Raw genomic sequence first — 16,779 nt, 5'->3', positions numbered from 1 at the left:
TATCTATGAATTATTTTATTATATGGTCTATTTATTTATTATTGTTCTTGTATTTCTATGTATGACTATGTTTCGATCTTTATCAGCTGTGCATCCATGTTTCAGTCTTCAGGGGTGTTGTTAGGTCAGTCCAGCCAGTATTATCATCCTACACAGCATGACTGAACTCTGTCAATACGGTAACACCAAACAGAATATATATATATATATATATATATATATATATATATATATATATATATATATATATATATATATATATATATATATATATATATTTATTTATATATATATATATATATATATATATATATATATATATATATATATATATATATATATATATATATATATATATATATATATATATATATATATATATATTATTTTTTTCTTCTATTATGTATCAGATGAACAAGTAGATAATATAGCCGCCTCGTGTACGGTAGAGAAGTAATATATCAATGGAAAAAATGAATATTAATAAGATATCGAAATAATGTAGTCAACGTTCAACGGCGCCGGGAAAATAAAACTAACATTTGGTGGATTAGTGAACCCCAGTCCTAAGAGGCTCCACCCTAACCTAGCCTAACATAACCTAACCTAACCTAACCTAACTTAACAACATAACATAATATAACCCAATCATTAGGGAAGGGAGGGGGGGGGGTATGTTACAATTGGGATCCATTAGAATTGAACCAAAATCCCGATTAGAACTGGAATACATTTTGCCCCCAGTCGATCCAGCTAGTGTTTGGCGCCTATAACACGCTGGTAGTGAGGGGTGGAGCTGGTATACTGTACTGCCCTGGGGACGCTGGGGTGCATGGCATAGGCTCGGGGTCGTTGTTGGTAAAGGGGTTAGGATGGGAGGGGAGTTTTATACTACACTGCCAAATGCAACAGTTTCCATAACATTTTTGTGACTGTGTGTGTATGTGTTCGAGTTGGCCTTCTCGTGCAATGCAATCACTGTTAAATTGTGTGTTGCATATGTTGCTGGGGGCTATGGTGTGTTATTATTGTAATACGGTGAGTATGTTGTGCTGTGGTGATGTTGCCGTGAGTGTTATGTTTTGTGTTGATGTTGGCCCTGGGTGGGTGTGTACGTACGTCCTGCCGTTACAGTACTTTTCTCAGTATCATCAAAGGGATAAGAACGTCTGTACGGTCTCGCTCAGATACCAGTGAAGAAGTTATGTGCTTGTAAGATGTTAGTTGACATGATCGGCTTTGTTTACCGTACTGTATTCCCCGAGACACAAGAGCGATCATAAATTATTTGTATCTTCATTTAGCTTCCTGTTGGTCGTAAAGCCTTCAAGTGCCGTGTTCGCCGGTGAGAAGAACAAGAATTGGTTGTATCAGTCTAGTGGACGAGTCATGAATAATGTACATTTGAGTTTAATGCTCGCCTGTGGGTGCCGTAAATTCTACCTCAGTCATATCTGGATCCCACACTGGGGTAGTGATGGACGGTGCTTGCTGCCGAAGTCCACAAACAAGATATCGTACTGTGCGAGGAACTGTGTTTGTTTTGAACCTTCTCGGTGCTGCAAGTTTTCTTTAAGCTGAATAAAATCCCAAGGTATCAAGATCACTGGAGGGTTAAATATATGTTGTTATGATGATATAAATAACAGTCAGTAATATTTTGTAACTCCTTAATCGTTATGATGATGGATTATATAAAAACTAAACCTGGGAGAATAACTGCACTGTTTCAGGCAAGTTCTCTCAGCGAGACATTTAGGGAAAAAAACCGTCATGAGATGTTGAACGGAAGTGACAGAGATTCTCAATGGATCAAGAGAAACATTTGTATACATTAAACGTCATTGAAGAACTTGTTTTTATTTTACATAGTATACAGTAAAACCACAGTATATATTTGTCCATTGTTTACAGCATACACGTAGTATATCACACCGAGTAGCTTGCAAGTCTGCCAAATTTTATTATAATTTGAGATTATTCTTAACTCTGATTTTGTTTCCTCATAGATCTTGGTCCTATAAAGTGTGAGGCGAGTGTAGGAGGCTGTGTGCTGGCTCACCTCACCGTGTAAAATATACGATGTTGATTCACTATCACGAGCATGATTACTCGACCAATTATTTCTTTTTCTCTCTTTATTTTCATTTAAAGTTAAAAACCACAAACAATCCAAACCTAACGTTCCCACAACGACAACCTGTGATCGTCAGCTTAGAATAAGTGGATTAATTTCTCGCTTAATTAAAGGGGTTCGTAGTTACTTCTCACAGTCAAAACAAGTGAATAACGCACACCGACCAGTGGACCTCTTCAGATACAGTATACAGTACACCCACAACACACGCAGTATGTCCTCGCCAAATTATGTACCGAGATCTCCAACGTCACCATAAACTCTATTTAAATAATAGCGTTCTTACATAAAGCCCGGGAGCAGCTGGTACGTGTGAATAATGCTTCAACACTCATGAAACTCGTGTTAGAGAGAGAGAGAGAGAGAGAGAGAGAGAGGCGGGAAAAGCGTCCAGCATCCATTGGGCGGATTCTCAAAAATTCGTTGAAGGATAAAAGTTTCTGGGAAGTAAATTATGTAAATATATAAGTATTCATCTTAGTTAAAACACGAAAATAACGTTAAAATAATTACACCTTTTGAGACTCTTTACCTTAACTAGACACATTCACTCAGCACCTGCAGTTAAGAGAGAGTTAATAAGGCAGAGAATATGTTCTTAACTATTTTCCGTCTTAATATTTTCAGCCAGCTGGTCAAGAGAGAGAAATTACTTGGCCAATGAGAAAGTTCCTAGCAAGAGAGAAAGTACCTGGTCATTGAGAAAGTACTTAATCAGAAAAAAAAACACTTAACCAGAGAGAAATTATTCGGCTCTAAAGAAAGTAGCTAGCCAGGGAGAAAATATTCAACCTGAGAGAAAGTACCTAGCCAGAGAAAGTACTTAGCCAGAGAAAGTACCTAACCAAATAAAGTACCTAGCTAGGGCGAAAGTACGTAGCCACTACACTTACACTTAAAATTTCTGAGAACAATTTTTCTTCTTTTTTCTTCTTTATTTTTTACTAATTTTTATTACTATACAGGTGAGGAGTCTGGTATAGGTGAATGTTAAGTAGTGGATACAACTTCTAGTCACACACACACACACACACACACACACACACACAATGCAGAATCGAACAATGCATACGAAAGAACTACTCGGAATGGCGTCGTGATTGAGGTGTCGATAAGCAGATAATAAACAAGACGCCAGTCCTCCTCAGCCAATCAAAACCTCATCAGGGAGTCGTTTCTTGTCCTGCTTGGTTGTTGATGCTAAGTTTTCCCGCGCCTGAGATTGTTTTCTGAATGTGAATTGATGACGTCAATATATGTTTGTGTTCTACTCTGTATATAATTACTCTTAACACGGCAAGGAGAACAAATGAGCAGAGTATTGCGTGTTCGGTGTTTTTCTTTCAAGTACATGTAACTTACGGGTGCAGTACCTCTCGTGTAATGATGTCGTCCTAAAGTTGGCGCCTTAACTTACTTGATGTTAAGATAAATTAATTAGAAACCACTTATCAATTTATTCATAGTTGCTTAATTAATATAAGTTCACGGCACAAACTGTACACAAAGGTAATTTTTTTTTTTTTTTTATTGGGCACTCCCTTACATCCTTGTGTAAGGTGAAGCGCAGAAGCGTTTACAGCGCCCAACAGGGAAGCATGCCAAGTTCATGCTTGCCTTTATGTCTCACGAGTTAAGGGCGTAGAAGCCTGAAGAGTCAGTGGTTTATGTCATCAAGTTATTGGAAGCTCCAACAACTTTCCCTGAATACGAATTCGCAACTTTCGATTTACACCAGGTACCTACTTTACTGCCAGGTGAACAGGGACTAATGGGGGCAAGGACGTAAGTCCAAACAACTCCCACCGGCCCGGGAATCGAACCCGTGACATCTCGCTTGCGAGGCAAGAACGGTACCGCATCTACCACCGATCCCCCCACAAAGGTAATAACGTGGTTTGTAATGATTGTTTATAGGTAGAGGAATATAAGCTTATGTTGCGTTGAGGAATGTTTTTAATGCCTCTTCATTACCTGAAGCAAAGGAAGACATCTTAAAGGTTCAGTTTATCGAGGAGCCTCAAAGATGACACCAAACACCTGCTGAGACTTTTGATGTTGAACAATCTTCTTCCTCCTCTTGACTCAGTTTGTCTGGTGAAGTTTCCGGCAGTCACCTCTAGGTCTCTCCCGAGATGCACTTCTGTCCACACTTCACTGAGATAAAAACTGTATATGGGAAGCAGGTGCTGCTTCTGATGTTTTTACAGCATCCCAGCATGAAGACTCGCTTCCTACCTCTACCGCCGGTAACGATTCCTCTGGCCTCCCTCTGATTCTAGAGATACTGGAATGGCTAAACCTTATTGGGTAACGTGGCCATAAGGTCAGTTTCTGCTGGGTACCAACACAGGTCAGACAGTCAGAGGCCACCGCTTCCCATTCAACCTGTGCTTCAACCAATCCCTAACTGGGATATACGTCCTGGGATTAAAACTGCCGTATGTTACTCCTGGCAGCGTTGTTGGGATGGCTGGGCTTCCATTGTTGGCCAAACAAGCTCTGGAAATCACAACAGAGATACGTTCCTACACTTTTCTCTAAATGCCATACAGGTGGGAGACAACCCTGACTAAGCTTTTCATTGGCCACTCTGGGATGACAGAGTCACTTGATGGTCAGAAAGCCCCAACTAGTATGTGATGACTGAGTAATCCCCTTGACTATACCTAGACCACTTGCTGGTAGAGTGCCCCAGTCTGGGGACCTGAGGAGGTGGCATCACTCCAGGCCTCAGGTAACTGCCGTCTGTCCTTGGTTTATTTCCAAAGATGGAGTTTTATTTTTATTTTTTTTTAGAATATTATATGATTACACCATTATGTATTTTATCAATTGTTTTATTTTACATAAATTTTAAATAGAGAACCAATTTTTTTTAAGAGAATCTGACTTCGATAAACTCATAAACTCAAACTGCTACGACACCAAATGTAATAAATCCAATTATATTCACATCAACCAGCCTTCACCCATGCTCACGTCCTCTCCCATATCCTGGTCTACTCTCAAACCCACGCCCGCCAGCCACACTCCTTCACCCATGCCCAACCGCGCTCACTTCCATTCTTAAGCCCTCTTCCCCTCTAAATCCCACGCCTCCTTTCACAACCACGCCTCCTCTCTCACCTACGACACCTCTCACCCACGCACCTCTCACACCCACGCCTCCACCCACGCCTCCTCACACCCATGCCTTCTCACACCCATGCCTCCTCACACCCACGGCACCTCTCACACCCACGACACCTCTCACACCCAACTCCTCTCACACCCACTCCACCTCTCACACCCACTCCACCTCTCACACCCACTCCACCTCTCACACCCATGCCTCCCTCCATTCACTCCCACGCCAGCTCCCACTCCTTGCCTAACAGGAAGCAGTACGTTTAGTTTAATGACTGTCAATGTGATCCCCCCCACCTGTCTTGTGTGGTGTTCCGCGTGGCTCTACCTTGGGACCTCTTTTGTTCATGTTGTGTGTGAGTGACATCTGTAGACGCCCAGACCTACTGCTGACATGTTAATAGCGAGGACATTTGCCTACGTAAAAAGATATTTCGGTCATCTACTAAAATAAGATTAAGAGCATATTAGCAAGGGATCAGGTGAAGATTAGACACCCTAGCTTATTTCACTTAAGGATTAAACAGTCTAATGCTAACCTAACCTAAAATAACCCAACCTAAGCCTAAAATAACCTAATCTACCATCAAAAAACCATGAAACACTGAGCATCGATTCGTACCTTTAAGATACAAAAAAAAAAAAAACATCGACCCAGTTTTAACTAATCCTACACAATAACTCTCTCTGATATAGTCCCATCATAAACTCATTGAAACAAGAGCTGCACCAACTTGTACTCTACATAAACACAAACTGTTGCAATTTACTGTATTTTGAGAATGTCCAGAAAAAGACGAGGAGGGAGGGAGGAAGAAAGAAAAGGAAAAGATAAGTTAGTGTTGGTCCGTGCGGGAGAAAGTTTACAAATGTTTCAGGTAAAATATTATCATGTGGTTGTGGCAATGGAGTAAATTCTCACCAGTGTACGAGGCTGATGTAATGTAATTATAAGGCTCTCTCACTGCTGGTAATGTTTCCCCCCTAGTTACTCAGACTGTGTGTGTGTGTGTGTGTGTGTGTGTGTGTGTTTTATTTATCCTGGTAGTAAAGTGAAGCTGGGATATACTGTACATATGTTTAGTAATTGTATATGCTAATATTACTCTCTCTCTCTCTCTCTCTCCTCCCTCTGGCATCCTGTCCTTGAGTTATTTTGGGGACAGACAGACAGACAGACAGACAGACAGACCCTATCCTGCAGTTACAGAGTGATAACTTCATTATAACACAAACTAACTTAACTTAACCTCATCTAAACTAATTTAGGCAATGAAACAACATAGTTTAGCATATAAAGACCAATTTCCTTCAAACGTTGGCTGTGTTATTGTTGATAGAGATAATACAGTAGGTATAACTGAGGGAGTGTGTGTGTGTTGGGGCGATATACACTACACTACACTCAGGAATTTACCAAGTGTGAGGTAAAGACACTGGCACCAGGGAAGATTATCACAAACAACAGACCATTTCTCGGGGTTGTGATGTCAGACACTGTTATGGTGGAGTAACGTCTTCACACGGCGATAATTTTATCCGGAAATATAACTGTTTAGTGTTATAACCATTAGATGATATATCACGACGAAATAACTCATATAGAACACAACAACAATAGTTAAATACAGAAGAAACTTGCGAAGATAAACTAAAACATTACGTAAAACAAGTCAGTTGGTTACGTTAAAAAAAAGTCTAAGGAGAATAAATGAAATGTTTGTTTCATAAAAGTGATATAAGTCTAATTTGTTTATATGTTAAAAGACGCACGTATCACCCAAGCGGACGTTACTGAGTGAAAAACTGTACTGTAGACGTTGTGCTGTCGAGCTTCGGCTAAATTCTGTGGGCGAACAACGATCCCTGAGATGAAGTACCGCGCGAGAACGGGAGGTGGTAGTCAGTGTTGGCAGATGGCAGAGGCAGACGACCTCGTGAAGAGCCTTACTTACAGTGCGAGTTGATTTACCTATAAGTGTCGTACAAGACGTGAAGTAGTGGTCGTGTATCGTTCATCACACCACCAACACGTGAAGACATAACAGTTCACGTGGGAGACAGACGGTGTTGTGGACGACTGAACCTCACAAAACACTTCTTGAGTTTTTTTTTCCAATACTGACACTCACTCGTTCCAGGTGAGATAATTTCATATAGTTTACCTTTTAGCAGCAGTCGCCACTTTAACAGGTGATTAATTCCTTGAAACAGGTGAAGGTCAGAACATAGAAAAAGGATTTATTACTATTTTCACACACACACACACACGCACACGCACACGCACACACACGCACACACACACACACACACACACACACACACACACACACACACTACTCACCCAGACAGACGGTGAGGGTGGCCAGAATGAAACAGGTGACAGCAGCAGTGCACATGAGACCATCTTGACACACTCAGGTCATGGTGGTGATCAAGTGAGGAGGATGAGGAGAGAGCTACAGTGTCTCAGCTTCACCATATATCACCTCACTATATATATCCACACTATATCCTAAACTATACACAGCTTATCTATAACTTATTTCCTAATAGGGGCAATATAGCCTAAAACAACACAACACATACTATAAATAGTTTTTCTTTGTTTTTCTTGTTTTGCAGCGTTGTTAATCTAATAGAGCTGTTCTATAGTATTTTATGGGATATATTAATTCATGTTTATTGGTCACTGTGCACTTGGTGGTCCGTCCGTCCGTCCGTCCGTGAGTGTTTTTTTATTATTATTATTTAATTTTTTTACTTTTTACATTTTTGGGGGTAAGGCGGTGTTAATGTTTCGTCTCCACTCTGATGTGTTGTGTGATCACGCCTTAGACTGTCAGGATAGAGTAACCTATTAGAGTAATCTTCTAGAATAGCCCATTAGAGTAAAATATATAGAGTAACCCATTAATGGAGCTCATTAGAGTAACTCTTTAAAGTAATGTTCAAGAGTAGCCTGTTAACGTAGCCCGTTAGAGTTGCCTATTAAAGTAATTAGAGTAATTCATTAAGAGTAACCCATTAGAATAGCCCATTAGAGTAGTCCATTGCAGTAGTTTTGTAGAGTAACCCATTAGAATAGTCCAGTAGGGTAGTTCTGTGAAGAAGTCACCTATAGTGTTCCTGAATAATAGTCTTCTAGTATAGTCCTCTAGAATAGCCCATTAAAGTAGTTATATAGTGTAGCCCATTGGAGAAGTTATATAGGGTAGCTATTTAGAGTAGTCCTCTAGAGTAGCCATTTGAAGTAGCTCTTTAGGGTATCTAACCACCGTAGCCCTCCTTTAGGTTATTACTAAATAATAGTTGTCTTCTAGAGTAACTCACAAGAGTAGTCTGTAAGATAGCCCTCTAAAGTAGCTCATTATTATAGTCTTCTAGAGTAGCCCACTAGAGAAGTCGTCAAGAGTAGCTCACTAGAATCATCATCTAGAGTAGCCCTATCTTTAAAAGTAGTCATAAAGTAGCCTACAAGAGAGGTCCTCAATAGACTGGTACTGTATGTTAAGAGTGGACCACTTGGTGAGCCCTCGTCTAGAGTAATCCACTATGGTAGTCTTGCTAGATTAGTCCACCTGTTTAGTCTGTTAGAGTAGCCCATGAGAGTAGCGTGAGGTAATAGTCCACTAGAGTAGTCCGCCAGAGTAGCCCCCCCAGGCCTACTCTGGAGCGTGTCACTGCAGTAATCCAGATAAGCGCGCCACAAGAGGTCCACTAGAGTATCCCGGTAGTGTGGGAGTCTGTAGGGTAGAGCTTAGAGGAGTGGCTGGGAGCTCGGCCTGTGTGGGACAGTGAGTGAGAGTGAGTGAGTGAGTGAGAGGACTGCCCGCCACCACCACCCGCACGCCACCAACACCACACGCCTACTGAGGCTACTCACCCACCCGCGCCACCACCACCACCACCACCAATACCTCCCTCCTCCACCACCACCATCACCACCACTACCAGCAACACTACTACCACCATCCGCGCCACCACCACCACCACCACTGGGCAGGGAGGACAGTGGTGTGGCCGGGTAATGTGTATAGGGGAAGGGTCCATGAGCCACGACTGTGATGAGTGCTCAGAGTGTATCGTGAGTCGTGACAAGTTCCTCTGGGTTCTCACCAGCATCGGAATCGCCTCTTGTGACACTGTTGATCGTCTTGTCGTAAAAGCTACCCACGAAGAGGACGTAGGAGCCTCCCTCGGCCTTTACCTCAACCTTCTCTATTATCGGACACACACTGCGCAGCGTAAGGCCTTCGACGACCACTGGACTAGTCTTAAATTTCAGGTGAGCCTCACACTGCGCTATTACGACGCAGTTGCTGATGTTGCCATTTGTCAATACAATGAATATCTACCCTGACTCGATATCAACAGATTGTGTAAGAAAGATTGAGCCTTATAATTATCTGGGTGCTACTGGGAGTACATGGCAACACTAAGCCTGGCCGCACTGTATGTAAACTTTGTGGGCCACCCGCCTCTCATACCCTCTCCCTCTCCCATCCTGGCATATCTCGAAACTTCCTCCTACAGGTCCCCAGCCTTCACCATCACGTCGTCCCTCCATGACCAACCATCCCTCCTTCTCCTTCACACTGGCCTGACACTTGACATTATCGGGACCAATCTTGATCTTTTATAAACATATGAACTCGTCCCTGTGTACACAACTTCCTTCACTACAACCAATCATCTCTCCGCCACTCACCTCCACTAATCAAGTTAAGACAGCAAGAATTAACTTCTCTTGTATCGTTGTTGTATACCTGTAATGTAAAAATCACCCTTGCACTCGATGCAAGGTGATGCATAATTAATGGGGTAGGTCCCGCACCTATGTGTATCAATTCTGGAATCTGGTGGTGTAGTATTAGTCAGCCTCCAGACACGACACCCATGTTCAAACGATAACCACAGTGTGTGTGGTGATGTACGATGTATCCTGAAACATTTATTATACAACATCATAGACACAGTTAATAATGTTTGGATAATTTACCAAGATTAGTTACTTATAAGTCCCTCTATTGTGACAACTGGTAAAGGTATTGATTGATTATTATGTTAGTGTGTAGAAATAACGCAGATTGTGTTGAAGAGATGCAAAGAATAGCGGAAATTATACAAAAATAACATAAGAACACAACTGCTGAAGGAATTTGAAAGAAGAATAGAAGTCGGGGTAATAAAGTGAACACAGATAGACGAAATGCAGCTTGATTTCATGTCTGGTAAAAAGAATAGATACGACAATCATGGTGGGGGAATACTGTAGAGGTGTTGACGGGGGATCTAACGAACTCATCAGGGAAGGAGCTAAGGAAATTGTAAGGACAGGAAGGGGACTCATAGAAGGATTTGTAGTTAGAACAGGATCTTAAGCCCATATCTGTTTGTAAATGGACGTCTTGAGTGATGACCTATGTACGAGAGGCGGTCCTGTAGGAATTATCGTTCATGCTTCACCGGGAGAATCAACTCATGAAGAGGAATTACAAGCTACTGTATTTGATTAAAATGGTAGGAACCACAGAGCAGCTGCAGGTTAGCTCACAGTTCACTCCACCTTAAGATTAACCATCCTAACGCTATCCTAACCTAACTGAACTTAATCCCCCAGGTAGCGTTCAGGTGATTAATCATCAGGTGACATAAGCTGGGGGGGCCAACCTTCGGGTAGTTATTGAACAACTAGTAAGAAAAAAACTGAAAGTCAAGACAAGAAAAACAAAAGTGATGTTGAGGAGCAGATGCGAGAGAGAGAGAGAGAGAGAGAGAGAGAGAGCCATCACAATCCTACACAGGAGAGGAAGTGAGTTTAATCAAGCGACAAAGTTGACGCACCTGGGCTCAACTTTGAGTGAAGGAGGAGGTTGTGAACTGGAAATCAGGGAAAAGTGTTAACTCAGGATGGAATAAATGGAAGCGAGTTGTAGTGATCACATCTGACAAGACATTGGCCAGGAAACTGAGAGTGAAATATATAAGACTACCAGGGGGGTACCAGGCGTTGGTCGGGTTTGTTTTTGATAAAGTAAAGGTAACCGGAATAGGCAGAGCTACACAGTCCATCAACGTCGCCTGACAGTAACCAGGTGGCACCAGTGTCCATGTTGGGCTTCCTGCACGATAACTTCTGTGTGTGGTGATCTGTTTTACCGTTGTTTTAGGGTTTTTATCCGTTGTTTAATGTTGTTTTGATTATGTAATGAATGTTGTAATTTATAATAGGGTTTTTAAATCACTGGGTTGGGTAAGAGGGTGTTTTGTGTCACGTGAGTGTTGGTGCGGTACAGTAGGGTGTTGATGTGTCTGACGGGTCGGTAAGGGGGTGTTGACAGTAGGGAAATGTTACCGTACTTTATAGACCCCGGCACTCTCTCTCTCTCTCTCTCTGGCCAACTCCTCCAAACGTCCACCACCGGAAATGTTTGGGGTTATGGCAACTCTCTCAGGTAAACATCCAGATGGTATAGCCAAAATATTATCATCTGATCTGGGGTCATGCTAACAATGGCTCTAGACAACAAATTAACTTTACATCTTGGATAACAAAAAGCCACAAGAGTAAACGAATTCAGTGTACTGTATTAAGTAACCTCAGTAAGCACCTTGGGCTAACTTTTAACTCTTGCGTATCTGGTCAGCTAACCGTACATTATGTAGTAAATAAAAGTAATTCTGAGGTAAAATTCCTTAATAGAAATGTTAAATGCCTCCCCGCTGATGTACGTAACGTAGGAACCTTTGCTTGGTGTTCAAACAATGTCACTTGGACTTTTCCTGCTCGGCATGGTACTCTGCCCTAATACAGTATCTAAAAAAAGCCAGAGATCGCGTTGGTTACGAAGTCCTACAGTCAGTGGATATGTTAAGTGTGGCAGAAAGAGTGAAGCAACTGAGGCTAAATCACACTTATACTGTATTTTCAACGGACTGCGCCCAGTGTCGAACAACTAACTTTGTATAGGTCAGGGCACTAGAGGGAGTGAACACAGTTTTATAATACCTGCAGAGTCTATATAGCCTATATGTCAAGGTAATTGTAAACCCATGATGATTTGACTGAATTAATATTGTTCCCTGTAGTCCGAGCTCCACTACCTGAGTTACAAATCTCAGAAAGTCGTACGTTGATTACCTGACCTCGATGTGGATGAGAGAACGCATCTAGTTACTGCCAGTTGTCGTAGCTTATAGGAGCCATGTTAAGTCCTCACGTCATCACTTAAGGGAAAAAATATAACATACGGTTTTTTTCACATTCTGGTTCGTGAATTCTCCTACGAAAGAAAAACCTCAATAATGTATAATTCCCGCAAAACCCAGCGATTCATTTTCACGCAGATATTGGAAATGTTTTTATGGCAGACTTTTTTTTTTTTAGGAAGTAATTTGTGGGTTACGAGTGTTGGCTCGTTCAATAGGTCAAAGAAGACTAAACTGTGGGGGAGTTTCAGATAGCGGACGAACGAGGTGGTAATTGAGCCTGCAATTTATTGGGCAGATAAGAGCGGAACGACGGGACTTGGGTGATCCGGAGGGCAAGAGGAGAGAGGTGGGGGGGACCTACAGGCACCTGGAGTCTGGGACCTGCAGGAACCTGGAGTCTTTGAGAGATACAAGGGGAAACCGTTGTGTATCACGGGGAATACTATAATTGCAACGCCCGAATGACACCTTGGTGATCAGGTTGTTGAGAGAGTTGCTGGGAGCTGCGACAGTTTCCGCCAAATGGCCAGTTGCGAAGTGTCCCCCAGAGAGAAGCTGTGGGTCGTAGAGGATGGGACGACGACAGTGTGATCATTGGTTGCGTCTGAGCGGCCTGATGCTTCATTATTGTATTAAGTGAGCCTCCATAATGTTGCCTTCATTCATTACTGATTTGACGATTGAATGAAAGAATAAAACTTATGAACGTGTGATATTTTGATTGAGAAAACAGGACGTATGGTCAAAGTTTACTGAATACTAACATCCGTCGCCTCCCCTTGTGTGTGTGTGTGTGTGGTTAAAAGTGTCAGGCTTCAGTGACCTTCAAACACCAATATTAGGTGCCATGGCTAAGACTTATACCACATGTGCTTATGGCTTAGTCATAGCTTATATTACCCTAATATGTCTATTGGTTTACCCTGGCTACCACTACACCACACCACCCAGCACTACACCACACACCACCCTGGCTACCACTACACCACGCCACCGCCCTGCTAGCACTACACCACACCTCCCCTGGCTACCACTACACCAACCCCGGCTACCACTACACCACACCACCCCTGGCAGCCTAGGATTATACCAGGTGAGGTGTGAGACTTTGACGTGTGAAAGTGGCGCCATTTGAAGCTCACTTGTCTCAATTAGTTGGTAATGAATAAGAAAATCCTCCTCCAGGGGAACTTTTCTGAGTTAATGGTGGCTTACTGGTACATCTCCAGGCCAGGCAGGCAGGGGGGGCAGGGGTTGAATGGAGGGAGGTAGAGAGAAAGAATGGAGGGTAGGTGGGGAGAGAGGGAGGGTGGAGGGTAGAGGCAGGGAGAGAGGGAGGTGGAGGGTAGAGGTAGGGGAGAGAGGGGAGGGTGGAGGGTAGAGGCAGGGAGAGAGGGAGGGTGGAGGGTGAGGCAGGGAGAGAGGGAGGTGGAGGGAGGAGGTAGGGGAGAGAGGGAGGGTGGAGGGTAGAGGCAGGGAGAGAGGGAGGGTGGAGGGGAGGTGTAGAGAGAGAGGGAGGGTGGGAGGGTAGAGGGGAGGAGAGATGGGTGGAGGGTAGAGGTAGGGAGAAGGAGGGAGGTAGGGAGAGAGGGAGGGTGGAGGGTGAAGGAGGAGAGAGGGAGGGTGGGAGGGTAGAGGTAGGGAAAGAGGGAGGGTGGAGGGTAGGTGTAGGGGAGAGAGGAGGGTGGAGGGTAGAGGTAGGGAGAGATGAAGGGTGGAGGGTAGGTGTAGAGAGAGAGGGAGGGTGGAGGGTAGAGGTAGGGGAGAGATGAAGGGTGGAGGGTAGGTGTAGAGAGAGAGGGAGGGTAGAGGGTAGAGGTGGGGAGAGAGTGAAGGGTGGAGGGTAGAGGTAGGGAGAGAGGGAGGGTAGAGGTAGGGAGAGAGGGAGGGGGAGGGTAAAGGTAGGAGAGATGAAGGGTGGAGGGTAGGTGTAGAGAGAGGGGAGGGTGGAGGGTAGAGGTAGGGAGAGATGAAGGTGGAGGGTAGGTGCAGAGAGAGAGGGGAGGGTGGAGGGGTAGAGGTAGGGGAGAGAGGGAGGGTAGAGGTAGGGAGAGAGGGAGGGTGGAGGGTAAAGGTAGGAGAGAGGGAGGGTGGAGGGTAGAGGTAGGGAGAGATGAAGGGTGGAGGGTAGGTGCAGAGAGAGAGGGGAGGGTGGAGGGTAGAGGTAGGGAGAGATGAAGGGTGGTGGAGGGTGGGTGTAGAGAGAGAGGGAGGGTAGAGGTAGGGAGAGAGTGAGGGTGGAGGGTAAAGGTAGGGAGAGAGGGAGGGTGGAGGGTAGAGGTAGGGAGAGATGAAGGGTGGAGGTAGAGGTGGAGAGAGGGAGGGTAGGAGAGGGAGAGAGGGAGGGTGGAGGGTAAAGGTAGGGGAGAGATGAAGGGTGGAGGGTAGGGTGTAGAGAGAGAGGGAGGGTGGAGGGTAGGAGGTAGGGGAGAGATGAAGGGTGGAGGGTAGAGGTAGGGAGAGAGGGAGGGTAGAGGTAGGGAGAGAGGGAGGGTGGAGGGTAAAGGTAGGGAGAGAGGGAGGGTGGAGGGTAGAGGTAGGAGAGATGAAGGGTGGAGGGTAGAGGTAGGGAGAGAAGGAGGGTAGAGGTAGGGAGAGAGGGAGGGTGGAGGGTAAAGGTAGGAGAGAGGGAGGGTGAGGTAGAGGTAGGGAAAGAGGGAGGGTGGAGGGTAGGTGTAGGGAGAGAGGGAGGGTGGAGGGTAGAGGTAGGGAGAGAGGGAGGGTAGAGGTAGGGAGAGAGGGAGGGTAGAGGTAGGGAGAGAGGGAGGGTGGAGGGTAGAGGTAGGGAGAGAGGGAGGGTAGAGGGTAGAGGAAGGGAGAGATGAAGGATGGAAGGTAGAGGAAGGGAGAAAGGGAGGAAGGAGGATATATGCAGGAAGAAATGGTTGAAATAGGCATCTGTCAGTGTAGAGAGTGTGAGTGTTGCAGCAAAACATAAACACATCCACAAGTGTCAGCTCCTCAACACAAGAGTCCCGCTGGCGAAGATGAAGTATGGGATGAGGGACTTGAGGGTCAGTCACTTGGTTCATTAAGAAGTCAATGTGTTCCTGTCTCCTAGGTGTTCTTGTGTTCGTAGGGAGGGTTGAATTGACGTGTTCTCTTCAGTTAGGTTGTTGGTAAGTTCGTGTCCTTCATTGTCATAATTGTCTTAGATAATAGAATCACTGCGGACGGGTAAAGGGTCGTGGATTGTTATAATGTACGGTGGTTCGATTCTTGGACACCCCAGGTCACCCAACTGTAAATGGGTACCTAAGTTGCCTCCTTGTGTACCCAAGGCTTAGTATACTGTACAGTGTGCTGTATCCACACTGTCCCTAACTGGCAATCATGCCTATGGGACCACTTTCATTTTTCACTGTTTCGTTATTAACAATCAGGTGCTTAATTGACATCTAAAACATAAAGGTGTCCTTTTAAGCTCACAATTTTATATTCTTTTGTTTTCTCGAGATTTTCACTGAAACGTTTTATTAAATGGATAGAATGCAAATCCGATGGGGGGAATCAAGGCAAACGGTTTTAAATTAACTGTACTTAATAAGCAGCTAAAAAACCTAATTTAGTTGGTTCATATCCAAATAAACAATAATGATCATTCATGTCTCCCTTACCACCATTTTTCTTTTGGTCGATGTAAGAAAGCTTTTATCTTCTAAGGGCGAAACACGGTCGTCAAACATTACCGTAATAATCTTATCTGAAATATTGGAGAAGCTGAGAATATTTCCAATAATAAACCAAATCATCGGAAGCGGCCAAACAAACAACAGTAATAAAGAAAACGACTCGAGGCTCCCAGTGCCGGACGTCACGGTAAAACACTCACCAAACACCAACACCATCCTAGGTAGTGAGTCACTGTAATTATTATTATTATTTTTTAACTTTCCGGGGCAGGGGGGGGGGTGAGGGGTAAGATGCCCTTATATATTAGCGCTAGATCCTGTGGTGGCATCAGAACTAAGCATCATTATGACCTTTCACGGATTTACCTCCTTAGCACCAGTGTGAATTCCCAGTGTCATAAATCCTCTTCTACAAAACCTTGCCTGGACAGACATCATCCCTCTTCCATTTCCTAAGTTCCTAATCACACACAGGAATATTCTAAACAATTTGATTATAAAAAAAAAAAAAAATGACGACATGTTGCAACTCAATCCGCAAAGCTTCCGGCGGACATGGTTCACTTGGTGTTCACTTTGAAGTTCATTTTGTTTTGATATTTTGTTCCATTATATATTAAAGTAAGTCTGAAATATGACAGTGATTTGTAGTTAAGGTCGTGTGAT

At 43.8% G+C, this 16,779-nt stretch overlaps 1 protein-coding gene across 1 annotated transcript in view; it reads right to left on the bottom strand.

Moving 5' to 3' along the window:
• The window catches only part of LOC121876551, a 29,103-nt gene extending 17,722 nt beyond the window's left edge, over nt 1-11,381 (bottom strand). The window contains exons 1-2 of the mRNA XM_042381750.1: nt 11,263-11,381; nt 9,386-9,588 (exon numbers count right to left, since the gene is read on the bottom strand). Coding sequence (XP_042237684.1) covers nt 9,386-9,588; nt 11,263-11,381 — 322 coding nt within the window. The remainder of the gene's footprint in view (nt 1-9,385; nt 9,589-11,262) is intronic.
• Between the last annotated feature and the right edge of the window lie 5,398 nt (nt 11,382-16,779).

This window comes from Homarus americanus, unplaced genomic scaffold, assembly GCF_018991925.1.
Source record: "Homarus americanus isolate GMGI-L3 unplaced genomic scaffold, GMGI_Hamer_2.0 scaffold28, whole genome shotgun sequence".
In the NCBI taxonomy this organism is placed as follows: domain Eukaryota; kingdom Metazoa; phylum Arthropoda; class Malacostraca; order Decapoda; family Nephropidae; genus Homarus; species Homarus americanus.
This window is presented reverse-complemented; position numbering and strand designations above follow the sequence as displayed.